Raw genomic sequence first — 18260 nt, 5'->3', positions numbered from 1 at the left:
TTTTTTTAACCTCTTTTTTTTCATGTCCAATTGTCTTGTCTCATCGCTGCAACTCCTGTACAACCTCGGGAGAGGTGAAGGTCGAAAACCTTGCGTCCTTCCGAAACACAACCCTGCCAAATCGCACTGCTTTTTGACACAATGCATGTTTAACCCAGCAACCATGTCAGCATGCATATGCCTGGCCCGCCACAGGAGTCACTACAGTGCGATGGGATAAGGACATCCCGGCCCGCCGAACCCTCCCCTAACCCGGACGATGCTGGGCTAATTGTGCGTCTCCTGATCAGTCTCCCGGTCGTGGCTGGCACGGGTATCGAACCAGCATCTGTAGCAACACAGTTTGAAACACTACGATGCAGTGTCTTAGACTGCTGCGCCACTCGGGAGGCCCCATCCACAAAATGTGTAATGCTTATGTCATGGATCCCTCATTCATTATTCACACCTGTCCCATATTCCCACTGATTAGTACTTGTATAAGTGTGCCGTTTGGTTTCTGAGGTACTCCTCGCTCTTTTGTTTTGGGATTCTACCCTGTGTGTTTTGTTACATATTTCTTTCGTCTTCATCCCCGTGCCCTTACAAGGCATGCCGTGATTTGGGGTATAATAAAAAAACTATTACGCATTCCTGCGCCTGTCTCCCGAATCATTGTTACCAACGTGACAGCTTAGTAATTGCCCTGCACAATGTATCATTATACTAAAATACTACTTAAACAGGACTCTTAAATAATTTAATTTAAATGTTAATGACATTTTTGGATCACAGAAACAATGAGGAAATATGGGAAATAAATATAAATTATGAAATGTTAATTATATAAAGCAGCCCGTGTAATCATCTGATAGATAGTAGCCACAATCGGCCCGAGCCCCAAGTAATACATTTGGGCCATATAACTCACACCGGAATCGGCCTGAGCCCCAAGTAATACATTTGGGCCAGATAACTCACACCGGAATCGGCCCGAGCTCAATCCCCGCATCCTAGCCATAAGTAATACTGCCAAAGGCGGCCCAGACTCTGGCCACATGACGTCGACCGAGTCTGACTCTCAGCCGAGTGCCTAGACTCTCAGCCGGAATCGGCCCAGATCCACTGTGCTAGCTGGGAAAATCTTAAGGGTTTGACGGAATTATTACCAGCTTCCTTTAAAAATCGCCCAAACAACGTTCTTCTATAGCATATTTTTATAGCATATTTTATTAACTGCAGTGGCACTCTGGTTATTGGCAGCGGACCATCTAGACTGTTCAAACTGACAAGGAACATTGCTGAATGTGAAAACGTCTTACTTTTCGTATGTTTTTAACTTCTCAGCAAATTAAAGGCCTTAGTTAGAAAGGCTAAAAGACACTTAATGGGAAAGGCTATTGGGAGCTAATTGTGTAGCAATGAAATATCTTAGAATTATCTGTTCGCCGGAAGACTTGCAAATATTCGTACAGTCTCACCTGGATGGAAGCTGTATCGTGAGTTATCAGTCCACTCTATTTACTTCACATGCCATAAACCGTTCTGTGGGCATTGTTTACTGTTATTATGGATTATTATTATTAGAGGCCTGCATATTTAGCATTGTCGTGTCTTTACTATCATTAACTGAAGCCTGATAGTTTTTATCAAAGATTCTCTGTAATTAGTTACAGAGCGATCAACTGATTAATCACGTAACTAATTAACTAGGAAGTCGGGGCACCAAGGAAAAATATTCAGATTACAAAGTTGTCATTTCCTAAAATAACTTTTCAGATATTTTATCTGATCAATTAGTCTTCGAATTAATGAATGATTTACTTTACCTCACGTTAGTCTCATTCCAAACGTCGTAAATTGTTGGTCATCTGCACGAACCCAGTCTTCACTATGAGTCATCCATACATCAATTGTCTTATAATTTATTTATTACTAACTAAGTAAGTCACAGAAATGCATAAACAAACAAACAAACACGGTAAATGTGGTTACATGAAATGATAGGAGAATGTGCCCTAGTGGGCTAAACCGGCATGGCGGCTTGTTAGACAAAAGGGGGAGTGGGGGTCGACTAAGAAGTCACTACAGTTAATGATTATAACAATTGAAATGCTAATCCTTTACACATGAACGCTCACTCATTCGGGAACAATTGCAATCAATATATATATTTACACTCAGTGTGTCATGTTGATCGCTGGTGAAAAGTTTGTCTTTTGTAGAATTGTCCGTCTCCCTCTCTCGGTTGTGTTTACAGGGGCTAGTTCAAAGTGACATTCGTTCATTTGTTATAGAATGGATGTTTCGGCGGTTGTCGTTCTTCGCATTCAATGATACCGAATTCCTAGCTGCAGACTAGTAATCGATATCAAAGAATTGTTCTTATTCTGTCAGTATCGATAGTCTAAGAGTTTAACCACATGGTATGGTTAAAATATTCAGCAATGGTCAACAACCTTTAGCCATCTTGTAATTGAGTTAAGCTTGGTCTGCTGATCGAAAACCCGAGTGGGGTTTTTATTGGGAATGGCAGAAAAAGCTGTCCCAGGATGTCTGACCCTAACTGGGCTCAGAGGCGGTCCTCTGATTTAGTTCAAATCAAAAGGGAATTGTATTTTTCTTCATTAAACAGTCCAAAATCATATTACACAATTATAGAAACAGTATCATACTGACTCATTCATCTTATACAACAATTAGATGTAAACCTCATATCTGAGGCTATTATATAAACAGCGTTATGGTAATGTGGCCACACCGTCTCCCAGGAGCTTCCCAAGTTGTGACAAACGGACCAGTTTGTAGCTGGATTCTTCACCGATCTTTTAGACTTTCTCCGGAACATGAAATTTGTTCGTACCTCAAGTTCTGTGAGGTGGAAGGATTTCCTTTGTTCTCCATGAAAAACTACTCTCTATAACTGTGTGTCCATGAGGTCTTCTCAGGAATTTACGACCTCTGACCACAGCAGCCTAGTTGAAGGAGGCAAGGGGGAGGCAGGGAGAGGGGGGATGGGCTTGCTATAACCAAAGAGGCCAACGTCATGACAGCATGCATAATACTCTATGCCTTCAGAAAGTATTCACACCCCTTGACTTTTTCCACATTTTTTTGCATTTCAGCCTGAATTTTGTATTAATTCAATTTAGTTTTTTTTTGTCACTAGCCTACACACAATACCCCATAATGTCGAAGTGAAATTATGTTTTTTGAATTATTCACAAATTAATTTAAAAAATGAAAAGCTTGAGTCAATTAGTATTCAAACCCTTTGTATGGCAAGCCTAAATAAGTTCATGAGTAGAAATGTGCTTAACAAGTCACATAATAATTTGCATGGACTCACTCTGTGTGCAATAACATGATTGACTCCCTTATCTCTGTACCCCACACATACAATGATCTGTACTGTCAATTTATCGAGTAGTGAATTTCAAACACAGATTCAACCACAAGACTAGGGAGGTTTTCCAATGCCTTGCAAAGAAGGGCACCTATTTGTAGATGGGTAAAAATACAAAATAAAGCAGACATTGAATATCCCTTTGAGCAGGAAGTTATTAATTACACTTTGGATGGTGAATCAATACACCCAGTATTGATACAGGCGTCCTCCCAACTCGGTTCCCGGAGAGGAAGGAAACCACTCGGGGACTGCCTGTACAGAATTAAATTTTTCCAAAACATGCATCCTATTTGCAACAAGGCAAAGGCAAAAAGTTTTAAAAATATATATTGTCACATAGACCAGATAGGTGCAGTTTTACAGGAGCAGCCATAGTAGTACGGTGCACCTGGAGAAAATTAGGGTTAAGTGCCTTGCTCAAAGACACATAGACAGATTTTTCGTCTTGTCGGCTTAGGTATTTGAACCAGCGACTTATCGATTACTGGCCTAACGTTTTAACCGCTAGGCTAAAATTATACTGCAAAAATGTGGCAAAACAATTCACTTTTTGTCCTGAATCCAATACAACACATTACTGAGTACCACTCTTCATATTCTCAAGCATAGTGGTGACTGCATCATGTTATGGGTATGCTTGTAATCGTTAAGGACTGGGGAGTTTTTCCGGATAAAAAATAAATGGAATAAAGCTAAGCACAGGCAAAATCCCAGAGGAAAACCTGGTTCAGTCTGCTCTCCACCAGACACTGGGAGAAGAATTCCCCCTTCAGCAGGAAAATAACCTAAAACATAAGGCCAAATCTACACTGGAGTTGCTTACCAAGAAGACAGTGAATGTTCCTGAGTGGCAAAGTTACAGTTTTGACTCTAATCTGCTTGAAGATCAATGACAAGACCTGAAAATGGTTGTCCAGCAATGATCAACAACCAATTTTACAGTGCTTGAAGCATTTTGAAAAGAATAATGGGCACATGTTTCACAATCCAGATGTGGAAAGCTCTTAATAGCTTACCCAGAAAGACTCAAAGCTGTAATCGCTGCCAAAGCTGCTTCTACAAAGTATCGACTCAGGTGTGTGAATACTTACGTAAATTAGTTATTTTCAATAAATTTGCAAATATTTCTAAAAACATGTTTTCACTTTGACATTATAGGGTATTGTGTGTAGATGGGGGAGAAAAAATTATTTAATCCATTTTGAATTTAGGCTGAGTCAAGGGGTATGAATATTTTCTGAATGCACTGTATTCTGGGACGGTTTAGCATTTGTAAGACGGCTCTTGAATTCCTCATGATACAGGGTGAAGTCACCACATGATCCAGGGGCTGTCCCCTGGATCCATTTATAGAACGTAGGACACTAGTGGGTTTAGGCATCTCTTGCTGTTTCTTATCCTCTTCCCCACTCTCTCTCTTTTTCAGGCGAGTCCCGCTCCAATAATTGTCAACACCGACACTCTGGAGAGCGTACCTTACGTGAGTTCCTTTTTATCTTTTATGCTTCGCCCCATTATTTTTGTTGCATTTGATTATATTTTGGCAATTCATTTAGTTATGTTTATAAGCACAAACAACATATATTTCCCTGTGTACTCACTTTAAGTCGTCTTTATTAACCTTATGAGAGGGGAATTATGTTTTGAGGACGGATTTGTCAATGGACACAATGTTATATTCTTGAATATTTATCTGAAACACAATATACAGTATATGGGTAAAACAAATAAGGCTGCTGTTGTGAATTATTGATAGTTTTTATAATAAAACACCAACACAGGACCACTGATTTGTACAGCCCAAAAGCCTGCATTTTGGTTTGGCATCAGAACTTTTCTCTTAACAGATATTTATTATTGATGCCTTCTCTTTGTTGGCACTGGGATTCTGGTGGGACGAAGTGCTTCAAAAGCCATTTGGAAACAATTTGGAGTGAGATGGTAAATGAATGAGCAAGATTTAGGGTGAAAGTAAAGTAAGGTGCTGTATGAAATGTAATCTGTTGTAGTAGAGGAAGGGAATGTCATGGGAGGATGTTTTTAAACATAATTAGAAGCTATAAAGCGACTTGTTTAGTGACACGTAGCCGGTCCAGTCAGCTACACTGTATACAAACAGTAGCATCTTCTTGATGACTCTGTCCTTCAAGAAAGCTGCAGCAAATTACATTTTAACATAATGAACAGAGCAGAGAACTCATCACTGTAATGGAAGACAGTTGCATAATACAAAGCCTGGAAGAAGCATGTTATTTCCTCATGATGCTAATCACATTTTGCCCTCGACTGTTTCCAATAAATGTCAGTAAACATCCTTGGAAATGTCACTTTGTTTCTGAATGACCTGCCAAAAGTTGTTTACTATTCCACTGCTTTGCCTCTTAGCTCATTCACTGCCTGTTTTAGACAAAAAATATTGAAGATTCCAGAAGAGCACCATTCTCAATTATATAGCCATGACTTCCATCCCCCGTGTCCACATTGTGTTTGTGACCAGATTTACTGGCCACAAGCTTGTCAGTGTTATTATTAAGCAATAAAGCACGGGTGGGGGGTGGTTTATGGCCAATATATCACGGCTAAGGGCTGTTCATAAGCACAGCGCAACACAGAGTATATTGGCCAGATATCACACCCCCAAGAATATTGGCCATATATCACACCCCCAAATTGCCTTATTGCTATTATAAACTGGCTGCCAATGTAATAAGAGCAGTGAAAATACATGTTTGTCATACCCGTGATATATGGTCTGATATACCACGGTTGTCAGCCAATCAGTATTAAGAGCTCGAGCCACCCAGTTTGTAATTGCATTTCACTGTTCCAAAGAAGCTGAAAGATCTGTAATAGATTGTTTTACCCATATACTGTATATTGTGATTCAGATAAATATTCAAGAGTATAACATTGTGTCCATTGACAAATCCGACAAATCCGTCCTCAAAACATAATTCCCCTCTCATATGGCTAATAAAGACTACTTAAAGTGAGTACACGGGGTGGCAGGTTAGTGGTTAGAGCGTTGGACTAGTAACCGGAAGGTTGCAAGTTCAAACCCCCGAGCTGACAAGGTACAAATCTGTCGTTTTGCCCCTGAACAGGCAGTTAACCCACTGTTCCTAGGCTGTCATTGAAAATAAGAATTTGTTCTTAACTGACTTGCCTAGTAAAATTAAAATTAAACAAATTACTTACAGCATCAAGGTGGTCCTGTATCACTCAGTTGATAGAGCATGGAGTTGCAATGGTTTTGGTTCCTGCTGGGGCCACCAATACAAAAATAATGTCTGGATGCTCTACTGTAAGTCACTTAGGATAAAAGCATCTCCTAAATGGTATATATTATTATTATATTGCTATTGTTACCCATCCATCTCTAACTCGACCGTATCATTTCACAAACCCTGAAGTCATCAACACTCATATAGGTAATTTGAAAGAAATTATGTTTGAAGGATGCTCAATGCAAATAGGTCAAATGGTATATAATTGTACATCCAACATGAAGTATTCTGAGGTGATTCTCAGCACATAATGTTCTTCCCCTTTGTGGATACTTAAATAAGAAAACTGCAAAGCATACAGGAAGTTTCCTCCAAAGCTGCGTGGCCTGCATTCTCCGGTCAGAAGTGCAGGGTAAGGAGAGGCAGAGCGGGCATCACTGAATCCTCTCTATTTCCTGTAGGCGGCAGGGCCTGGATAGCACAAGAGTGATGAATTTCCCTGGAAAACCAGGTGTTAACTCTAGATTTCCCTCTGCAGACCGTGTTTCCCTTCTCCCTCTGCAGACCGTGTTTCCCTTCTCGCTCTGCAGACCGTGCTTCCCTTTTCCCTCTGCAGACCATGCTTCTCTTCTCCCTCTGCAGATCGTGCTTCTTTAAAGGGGCAATTTGGCATTGGTACATCCATTTTTGGACTTTAATGTAATGATGTATACTGTAAAGCCATTGATTCTTGAAGATTAAAACTTATAAATGCCTCATGAGCTTAACTCAACTGTGTTACTCCATCAGACCCCAAAATATAAGCTTGTTTTACTCCACTGTTTATAAACAATGTAATTGTAAACAAACACTGTAGATAATGTTGATATGATGCATGGTCAGTCCTCCTGATGCATGGTCAACCATAGCTCCGTCAATGAGTTTGAGAGTGGTTACATTTCTCCAGCCCCATCCCTCAGCTGTTTACCAACATTGATGTTGTTGTTTATCCCTTATCCCAGTTTATCCCTTTAAAACAATTCAACTCTAAGGAGGTTGACAGACCTTAGTATTATAATAAAGCGTTTTCCAAAGCAGTGTCTTTTAAAGATTCAGAAGGCACTGATGTGGTACAATTTTGATGTTTTATGAAGACAGTTGCCTCTGGTCTGACTTTCATGGTCTGTTGTCCTGACCTTCATGGTCTGTTGTCCTGAGTTGCATGGTCTGTTGTCCTGAGTTCATTGGTCTGCCGTCCTGACTTTCGTGGTCTGTCGTCCTGAATTTCATGGTCTCTCATCCGGAATTTTATGGTCTGTCGTCCTGACTTTCATAGTCTGTTGTCCTGACTCTCCTGATCTGTTGTCCTGAGTTTCATGGCCTGTTGTCCTGACTTTCATGACCAGTTGTCCTCAGTTTCATGTTCTGTTGTCCTGACTTTCATGTTCTGTTGTCCTGACTTTCATGGTCTGTCATCCTGACTTTCATGGTCTGTCATCCTGACTTTCATGGTCTGTCATCCTGACTTTCATGGCCTGTTGTCCTGACTTTCATGGTCTGTTGTCCTGACTTTCATGGCCAGTTGTCCTCTGTTTCATGGAATAGTGTCCTGACTTTCATGGCCATTTGTTCTGAGTTTCATTGTCTGTTGTCCTGAGTTTCATGGTCTGTCGTCCTGAGTTTCATGTTCTGTCGTCCTGAGTTTCATGGTCTGTCGTCCTGAGTTTCATGTTCTGTCGTCCTGAGTTTCATGTTCTGTCGTCCTGAGTTTCATGTTCTGTCGTCCTGAGTTTCATGTTCTGTCGTCCTGAGTTTCATGTTCTGTCGTCCTGAGTTTCATGTTCTGTCGTCCTGAGTTTCATGTTCTGTCGTCCTGAGTTTCATGTTCTGTAGTCCTGAGTTTCATGGTCTGTCGTCCTGAGTTGCATGGTCTGTTGTCTGGAATTACTCAGTCTGTTGTCTTGACTTTCATGGTCTGTCGTCCTGAGTTTCATGGTCTGTCGTCCTGAGTTTCATGGTCTGTCGTCCTGAGTTTCATGGTCTGTCGTCCTGAGTTTCATGGTCTGTCGTCCTGAGTTTCATGGTCTGTCGTCCTGAGTTGCATGGTCTGTTGTCTGGAATTACTCAGTCTGTTGTCTTGACTTTCATGGTCTGTCGTCCTGACTGTCATGGTCTGTTGTCTTATGTTCCTTAGTCTGTCGTCTTGACTTTCATGGTCTGTCCTCCTGAGTTTCATGGTCTGTCATCCTGACTTTCATGGTCTGTCATTCTGACTTTCATGGTCTATTGTCCGGAATTCCTTGGTCTGTCTTCCTGACTTTCATGGTCTGTTGTCCTGAGTTTCATGGTCAGTTGTCCTGAGTTTCATGGTCAGTTGTCCTCAGTTTCATGTTATGTTGTCCTCAGTTTCATGGTCTGTCGTCCTGAGTTGCATGGTCTGTTGTCTGGAATTACTCAGTCTGTTGTCTTGACTTTCATGGTCTGTCGTCCTGACTGTCATGGTCTGTTGTCTTATGTTCCTTAGTCTGTCGTCTTGACTTTCATGGTCTGTCCTCCTGAGTTTCATGGTCTGTCATCCTGACTTTCATGGTCTGTCATTCTGACTTTCATGGTCTATTGTCCGGAATTCCTTGGTCTGTCTTCCTGACTTTCATGGTCTGTTGTCCTGAGTTTCATGGTCAGTTGTCCTGAGTTTCATGGTCAGTTGTCCTCAGTTTCATGTTATGTTGTCCTCAGTTTCATGGTCTGTTGTCCTGAGTTTCATGTTATTTTGTCCTCAGTTTCATGGTCTGTTGTCCTGAGTTTCATGTTATTTTGTCCTCAGTTTCATGTTCTGCTGTCCTGAGTGTTGAAGAATCAGTTGGACCTTGTGTGTGCTTCATGCTTACCAGTATACGGTGTCCATATTAGGACAGCCTCAGTCTCAGCACAAGCCACAACTTGTGGCAAGGTCTCATTACTAAAACAAAGACTGAACACCAGCTTGGAGAGCTAGCACAGTGTTTCTTGACTTATGAAGGTACTAGACTGTTGATACAGTGCCATGTTTTATACAATGTGTATGCATTTTTCGATTAAGTTATACTGTATCTCTCTACTCACAAGGGTTCTGCCCATATGACACATGAAATAATATGTGGGTGAACCTTTAGTCAGAAATGGCTTTGACAGACAATTTCATTTATCCTATTATTTGTTTGATATGTTTTTAGGAAAAGACCGCCCTCGATGTGACAGCCCTTGATGCAATTAAATTGAATTAATTAATTTGTGTTAGCAGCTTGTCTATGCGAATGTACGTGTGTAGGAATGTATGAAACTGCATGAATCCCTCTACTATGAAAGATTACGTTAAAAAATATTTCAATAATATTCTTTTTTTCACCTGAGGACTAAACCGAGTCGTGTGTTCCTCATCAATATGCAGTGCTAGCTTTTTTTCAAACATTTCAGAAGAAAGTATGGGCACATCCTCAATTTGAACTGAATTCACACCAACCTTAACAATGGAAGTAGAGCAGGCTCTTATTTGTCTCTTATAAGTTAATCTAACAATTGCTTATAAAATTTGAATAAGTCTCATAACTCCTTTCGAAGTAAGAAAACAATTTGAATGAGGTTAACATTTTGTGAAACTATCCCCCTCTCCCTCTCTTTCATCTGCACTGAGGTAAAATGACTAAAACAAAAGCGAGTTCTTGGTACATAACACCAGCATCCTCTCAATGCTCCTGTGTTTTCAGATCCGTGCAGATGAAGGAGAGAAGGCATTCCCTGTTGTCCTTTGTGTTAGCGGCTTTAGGAAAATGAATTCTTTAAAGGTCAATCTGCAGTTCAAACAACGTCACGCCCTGGCCATAGAGAGGCTTTTTATTCTCTATTTTGGTTAGGCCAGGGTGTGACTAGGGTGGGCGTTCTATGTTCTTTTTTCTATGTTTTTGTTTTTGTTTGTTTTTGGCCGGGTATGATTCTCAATCAGGGACAGCTGTCTGTCGCTGTCTCTGATTGAGAACCATACTTAGGCAGCCTGTTTTCCCACTATGGGTTGTGGGTATTTATTTTCTGTTTAGTGTTTTTGTTGCACCTTACAGAACTGTTCGTTTGTCGGTTTGTTGTTTTTGTTCATCTTTATAAAAATGATTATGAATACGTACCACACTGCACTTTGGTCCTCTTCTCCTTCTCCCGATGACAATCGTTACAAACTAACCAATTGACTGTTTTGATTAACCACTGTGTTGATAAACGGTAATTGAACTCCACAGGTATGCTGGCCCATGTTGAGTCAAATTTTTCCCACAGTTGTGTCAAGTTGGTTGGATGTCCTTTGGGTGATGGACCATGCTTGATACACAAGGGAAACGGTTGAGCGTGAAAATCTCTGCAGCGTTGCGGTTCTTAACACACTCAAACCGGTGCGCCTGGCACCTACTACCATACCCTTTTCAGAAGCACTTCAATCTTTTGTCTTGCCCATTCCCCCTCTGAATGGTATACATACACCATCCATGTCTTAATTGTCTCAAAGCTTAAAAATCCTTCTTTAACCTGTCTCCTCCCCTTCATCTACACTGATTGAAGTGGATTTATCAAGTTAAATCAATAAGGGATAATAGCTTTCACCTGGATTCACCTGGTCAGTTTGTCATGGAAAGAGATGTTTTGTACACTTAGTGTATATAATTAATTTAAAAGTCCAAAAATGAATGCACAAATCCCAGATTGTCCCACACTGTGCCATCAACACCCGACACAGCAGGCCTCTACAATTAATATGAGGGAAAGAGGAGAGATCATAGAGGGTGACAGGACCAAATTGGAGTTAATTTAATTTATGCTGTGGCCACTAGAAATGAGGCAATACATCATGTGGTTGTTTGAAGACTGTGGTTGTTCACTTCTAATTGAATTTCAAACCATAGAAGAACAGAATGGTACACAGTATAGCTGATGTTGTCCCTCATTGCTATTAGGTGGTGAGCCTCATCAGGAAATGTGGGAAGCGCGTGTGTTTTCTTGTGTGTGTGTGTGTGTGTGTGTGTGTGTACAGTGACGCTCCAGTGTAATATTACCACCTTTCAGTCATAGCTGCCCTCACAGAGTAATGGCTTCAAGTTCTCAACTATAGAGACAATAATCATATTTGACTCTTACGCATAGGTTAAAGTTTCCATCACTGTGACGGATTTCTGTCATATAGAGTTCAACATTTTGGGTGGTGTTAATGCGCTGCAGTAGTAACAGTCTCGGGTTGAACATCAACTTAGGTACATTGCAATTGACCTGATGGGACTTCGGTCTCAGTGGGTTTCTGATATTGGCACTGAATAAGGGCAGTGATGGAAGGAGGAGAGCTCTGGACCAATGCCCAAACCGCTTTGGAAAGTGAGCCTTGTTGAAACATCAGGTAAATAGATATGGATTTTCAGGTCCCAGACTGTGTCAGCTGCAGATGGGAGGCAATTAAATCCAAAGTAGTGCCACTGGATCGGAGTAGGGGGAGGGTTGATGTTGTTGTGGCTTGGACTTTGAGCAAATGCTTGGACTTCCGCTATTTTCTAAAACTAGAAGGGATTAGTTTGACCTCTGGTCTAGAAACCAATCAAACCAAGTCAAGTAGTATCATGTACCGTGTCATCGTCAAATCAAATCAAATTTATTTATATAGCCCTTCGTACATCAGCTGATATCTCAAAGTGCTGTACAGAAACCCAGCCTAAAACCCCAAACAGCAAGCAATGCAGGTGTAGAAGCACGGTGGCTAGGAAAAACTCCCTAGAAAGGCCAATACCTAGGAAGAAACCTAGAGAGGAACCAGGCTATGTGGGGTGGCCAGTCCTCTTCTGGCTGTGCCGGGTGGAGATTATAACAGAACATGGTCAAGATGTTCAATGTTCATAAATGACCAGCATGGTCGAATAATAATAAGGCAGAACAGTTGAAACTAGAGCAGCAGCACAGTCAGGTGGAAGTTGAAACTGGAGCAGCAGCATGGCCAGGTAGACTGGGGACAGCAAGGAGTCATCATGTCAGGTAGTCCTGGGGCATGGTCCTAGGGCTCAGGTCAGTTGAAACTGGAACAGCAGCATGGCCAGGTGGACTGGGGACAGCAAGGAGTCATCATGTCAGGTAGTCCTGGGGCATGGTCCTAGGGCTCAGGTCCTCCGAGAGAGAGAAAGAAAGAGAGAAGGAGAGAATTAGAGAACGCACACTTAGATTCACACAGGACACCGAATAGGACAGGAGAAGTACTCCAGATATAACAAACTGACCCCAGCCCCCCGACACATAAACTACTGCAGCATAAATACTGGAGGCTGAGACAGGAGGGGTCAGGAGACACTGTGGCCCCATCCGAGGACACCCCCGGACAGGGCCAAACAGGAAGGATATAACCCCACCCACTTTGCCAAAGCACAGCCCCCACACCACTAGAGGGATATCTTCAACCACCAACTTACCATCCTGAGACAAGGCTGAGTATAGCCCACAAAGATCTCCGCCACGGCACAACCCAAGGGGGGGGGGGGGGCCAACCCAGACAGGATGACCACAACAGTGAATCAACCCACTCAGGTGACGCACCCCCTCCAGGGACGGCATGAGAGAGCCCCAGCAAGCCAGTGACTCAGCCCCTGTAATAGGGTTAGAGGCAGAGAATCCCAGTGGAAAGAGGGGAACCGGCCAGGCAGAGACAGCAAGGGCGGTTCGTTGCTCCAGAGCCTTTCCGTTCACCTTCCCACTCCTGGGCCAGACTACACTCAATCATATGACCCACTGAAGAGATGAGTCTTCAGTAAAGACTTAAAGGTTGAGACCGAGTTTGCGTCTCTGACATGGGTAGGCAGACCGTTCCATAAAAATGGAGCTCTATAGGAGAAAGCCCTGCCTCCAGCTGTTTGCTTAGAAATTCTAGGGACAATTAGGAGGCCTGCGTCTTGTGACCGTAGCTTACGTGTAGGTATGTACGGCAGGACCAAATCAGAGAGATAGGTAGGAGCAAGCCCATGTAATGCTTTGTAGGTTAGCAGTAAAACCTTGAAATCAGCCCTTGCTTTGACAGGAAGCCAGTGTAGAGAGGCTAGCACTAGAGTAATATGATCAAATTTTTTGGTTCTAGTCAGGATTCTAGCAGCCGTATTTAGCACTAACTGAAGTTTATTTAGTGCTTTATCCGGGTAGCCGGAAAATAGAGCATTGCAGTAGTCTAACCTAGAAGTGACAAAAGCATGGATTAATTTTTCTGCATCATTTTTGGACAGAAAGTTTCAGATTTTTGCAATGTTACGTAGATGGAAAAAAGCTGTCCTCGAAATGGTCTTGATATGTTCTTCAAAAGAGAGATCAGGGTCCAGAGTAACGCCGAGGTCCTTCACAGTTTTATTTGAGACGACTGTACAACCATTAAGATTAATTGTCAGATTCAACAGAAGATCTCTTTGTTTCTTGGGACCTAGAACAAGCATCTCTGTTTTGTCCGAGTTTAATAGTAGAAAGTTTGCAGCCATCCACTTCCTTATGTCTGAAACACATGCTTCTAGCGAGGGCAATTTTGGGGCTTCACCATGTTTCATTGAAATGTACAGCTGTGTGTCATCCGCATAGCAGTGAAAGTTTACATTATGTTTTTGAATAACATCCCCAAGAGGTAAAATATATAGTGAAAACAATGGTGGTCCTAAAACGGAACCTTGAGGAACACCGAAATTTACAGTTGATTTGTCAGAGGACAAACCATTCACAGAGACAAACTGATATCTTTCCGACAGATAAGATCTAAACCAGGCCAGAACATGTCCGTGTAGACCAATTTGGGTTTCCAATCTCTCCAAAAGAATGTGGTGATCGATGGTATCAAAAGCAGCACTAAGGTCTAGGAGCACGAGGACAGATGCAGAGCCTCGGTCCGATGCCATTAAAATGTCATTTACCACCTTCACAAGTGCCGTCTCAGTGCTATGATGGGATAGCAAAAACCAGACTGAAGCATTTCGTATACATTGTTTGTCTTCAGGAAGGCAGTGAGTTGCTGCGCAACAGCCTTCTCTAAAATTTTTGAGAGGAATGGAAGATTCGATATAGGCCGATAGTTTTTTATATTTTCTGGGTCAAGGTTTGGCTTTTTCAAGAGAGGCTTTATTACTGCCACTTTTAGTGAGTTTGGTACACATCCAGTGGATAGAGAGCCGTTTATTATGTTCAACATAGGAGGGCCAAGCACAGGAAGCAGCTCTTTCAGTAGTTTAGTTGGAATAGGGTCCAGTATGCAGCTTGAAGGTTTAGAGGCCATGATTATTTTCATCATTGTGTCAAGAGATATAGTACTAAAACACTTGAGCATCTCTCTTGATCCTAGGTCCTGGCAGAGTTGTGCAGACTCAGGACAACTGAGGTTTGGAGGAATACGCAGGTTTAAAGAGGAGTCCGTAATTTGCTTTCTAATAATCATAATCTTTTCCTCAAAGAAGTTCATGAATTTATCACTGCTAAAGTGAAAGTCATCCTCTCTTGGGGAATGCTGCTTTTTAGTTAGCTTTGCGACAGTATTAAAAAGGAATTTCGGATTGTTCTTATTTTCCTCAAAGTCACCAAAGATTAGAATATTATCTGCTATGACTACAAGGTCCGATAGGAATTCAGGGAACTCAGTGAGAAACGCTGTATATGGCCCAGGAGGCCTGTAAACAGTAGCTATAAAAAGTGATTGAGTAGGCTGCATAGATTTCATGACTAGAAGCTCAAAAGATGAAAATGTCATTTTTTTTTTGTAAATTGAAATTTGCTATCGTAAATGTTAGCAACACCTCCGCCTTTGCGGGATGCACGGGGGATATGGTCACTAGTGTAGCCAGGAGGTGAGGCCTCATTTAAAACAGTAAATTCATCAGGCTTAAGCCATGTTTCAGTCAGGCCAATCACATCAAGATTATGATCAGTGATTAGTTCATTGACTATAATTGCCTTTGAAGTAAGGGATCTAACATTAAGTAGCCCTATTTTGAGATGTGAGGTATCATGATCTCTTTCAGTAATGACAGGAATGGAGGTGGTCTTTATCCTAGTGAGATTGCTAAGGCGAACACCGCCATGTTTAGTTTTGCCCAACCTAGGTCGAGGCACAGACACGGTCTCAATGGTGATAGCTGAGCTGACTACACTGACTGTGCTAATGGCAGACTCCACTATGCTGGCAGGCTGGCTAACAGCCTGCTGCCTGGCCTGCACCCTATTTCATTGTGGAGCTAGAGGAGTTAGAGCCCTGTCTATGTTGGTAGATAAGATGAGAGCACCCCTCCAGCTAGGATGGAGTCCGTCACTCCTCAGCAGGTCAGGCTTGGTCCTGTTTGTGGGTGAGTCCCAGAAAGAGGGCCAATTATCTACAAATTCTAACTTTTGGGAGGGGCAGAAAACAGTTTTCAACCAGCGATTGAGTTGTGAGACTCTGCTGTAGAGCTCATCACTCCCCCTAACTGGGAGGGGGCCAGAGACAATTACTCGATGCCGACACATCTTTCTAGCTGATATGCACGCAGAAGCTATGTTGCGCTTGGTGATTTCTGACTGTTTCATCCTAACATCGTTGGTGCCGACGTGGATAACAATATCTCTATACTCTCTACACTCGCCAGTTTTAGCTTTAGCCAGCACCATCTTCAGATTAGCCTTAACGTCGGTAGCCCTGCCCCCGGGTAAACAGTGTATGATCGCTGGATGATTCGCTTTAAGTCTAATACTGCAGGTAATGGAGTCGCCAATGACTAGAGTTTTCAATTTGTCAGAGCTAATGGTGGGAAGCTTCGGCGTCTCAGACCCCGTAACGGGAGGAGTAGAGACCAGAGAAGAATCGGCCTCTGACTCCGACCCGCTGCTTAATGGGGAAAACCGGTTGAAAGTTTCTGTCGGCTGAATGAGCGACACCGGTTGAGCGTTCCTACAGCATTTTCTTCCAGAAACCGTGAGAAAGTTGTCCGGCTGCGGGGACTGTGCCAGGGGATTTACACTACTATCTGTACTTACTGGTGCCACAGACGCTGTTTCATCCTTTCCTACACTGAAATTACCCTTGCCTAACGATTGCGTCTGAAGCTGGGCTTGCAGCACAGCTATCCTCGCCGTAAGGCGAGTACAGCGGCTGCAATTAGAAGGCATCATGTTAATGTTACTACTTAGCTTCGGCTGTTGGAGGTCCTGACGAATCGTGTCCAGATAAAGCGTCCGGAGTGAAAAAGTTGAGGAAAAAATAAATAAATATATGAACGGTAATTAAAAAGTGAAAACCGTAAAGTTGTCAGGTAGCAAAACAGGTTAGCAACAAAACGCACAGCAACTCGAAAACAAGCCTGCAAGTTGTGACCGGAAATGACGTCAGACGTTCATGTCTTGTGTTATGTGTGTCATCATGTCTTGTATTATGGATGTCATCATGTCTTGTGTTATGGGTGTCATCGTGTCTTGTGTCATGGTTGTTATCATGTCTTGTGTTATGGGTGTCATAATGCCTTGTGTTATGGGTGCCATCATGTCTTCTGTTATGGGTGTCATAATGCCTTGTGTTATGGGTGTCATCATGTATTATGCTAATTATTATATGTTGTTTTTATGTATTTATACTGCTGAAGAAAGCAAGTACCTTCAGGCTCAACCTAACACTTGAAAAGTCCCTGCAAAAATGTCATCATGTCTTGTGTTATGGGTGTCATCGTGTCTTTTGTTATGGGTGTCATCGTGTCTTGTGTTATGTGTGTCATCGTGTCTTGTGTTATGGGTGTCATCGTGTCTTGTGTTATGTGTGTCATCGTGTCTTGTGTTATGGGTGTCATCGTGTCTTGTGTTATGGGTGTCATCGTGTCTTGTGTTATGGGTGTCATCGTGTCTTGTGTTATGGGTGTCATCGTGTCTTGTGTTATGGGTGTCATCGTGTCTTGTGTTATGGGTGTCATCGTGTCTTGTGTTATGTGTGTCATCGTGTCTTGTGTTATGGGTGTCATCGTGTCTTGTGTCATCGTGTCTTGTGTTATGGGTGTCATCAAATAATCTGAGACGCAAAAACCAGCACACAGGAAGAATTGTTCCTCATAACCCTCGTGCCCTATGTTTTCCGATGGACGTACGTTTTGTTATGGATGTTGAGAGAGATTAGAAAGGAATGGAAGACACTAATAGAAGACTATTATGACTGTGCTTGCCCCTCTGTAAACTTACAGGAAACAAAGTTATGTACTGGGTATAATTCATCGAATTCACTATTGTTTTTCCCACAGGTCAACGGGACAGAAATTGAATATGAGTTTGAAGAAATCACACTAGAGCGGGTGAGTTGATGCACACAGTTTGAAAGGACTCTATTTAAAAGAACCCAGCGAGGACTGCAGTCATTGAAATTGAATGAGGGACGCTTCATCTCAGTCATTGAAATTGAACGAGGGATGCTCATCTCAGTCATTGAAATTGAATGAGGGATGCTCATCTCAGTCATTGAAATTGAATGAGGGATGCTCATCTCAGTCATTGAAATTGAATGAGGGATGCTTCATCTCAGTCATTGAAATTGAATGAGGGATGCTTCATCTCAGTCATTGAAATTGAATGAGGGATGCTCATCTCAGTCATTGAAATTGAATGAGGGATGCTTCATCTCAGTCATTGAAATTGAACGAGGGATGCTC

General features: G+C 42.2%; 1 protein-coding gene across 21 annotated transcripts in view; it reads left to right on the top strand.

Annotated features, from left to right (window-relative positions):
* LOC109872857 (disks large homolog 2-like) overlaps positions 1 to 18260 on the top strand; it is a 306188-nt gene that overhangs the window by 230410 nt on the left and 57518 nt on the right. For all 21 annotated transcript variants that reach the window (XR_004206033.1, XR_004206034.1, XM_031808345.1 and 18 more), the window contains 2 exons: positions 4815 to 4868; positions 17856 to 17906. Coding sequence is in view for 19 of the 21 variants with exons in the window: in XM_031808345.1 (XP_031664205.1) it covers positions 4815 to 4868; positions 17856 to 17906 (105 nt within the window). In the remaining 2 variants the exon portion in view is untranslated. The remainder of the gene's footprint in view (positions 1 to 4814; positions 4869 to 17855; positions 17907 to 18260) is intronic.

This window comes from Oncorhynchus kisutch, linkage group LG28 (assembly GCF_002021735.2).
Source record: "Oncorhynchus kisutch isolate 150728-3 linkage group LG28, Okis_V2, whole genome shotgun sequence".
Lineage (NCBI taxonomy): Eukaryota > Metazoa > Chordata > Actinopteri > Salmoniformes > Salmonidae > Oncorhynchus > Oncorhynchus kisutch.
This window is presented reverse-complemented; position numbering and strand designations above follow the sequence as displayed.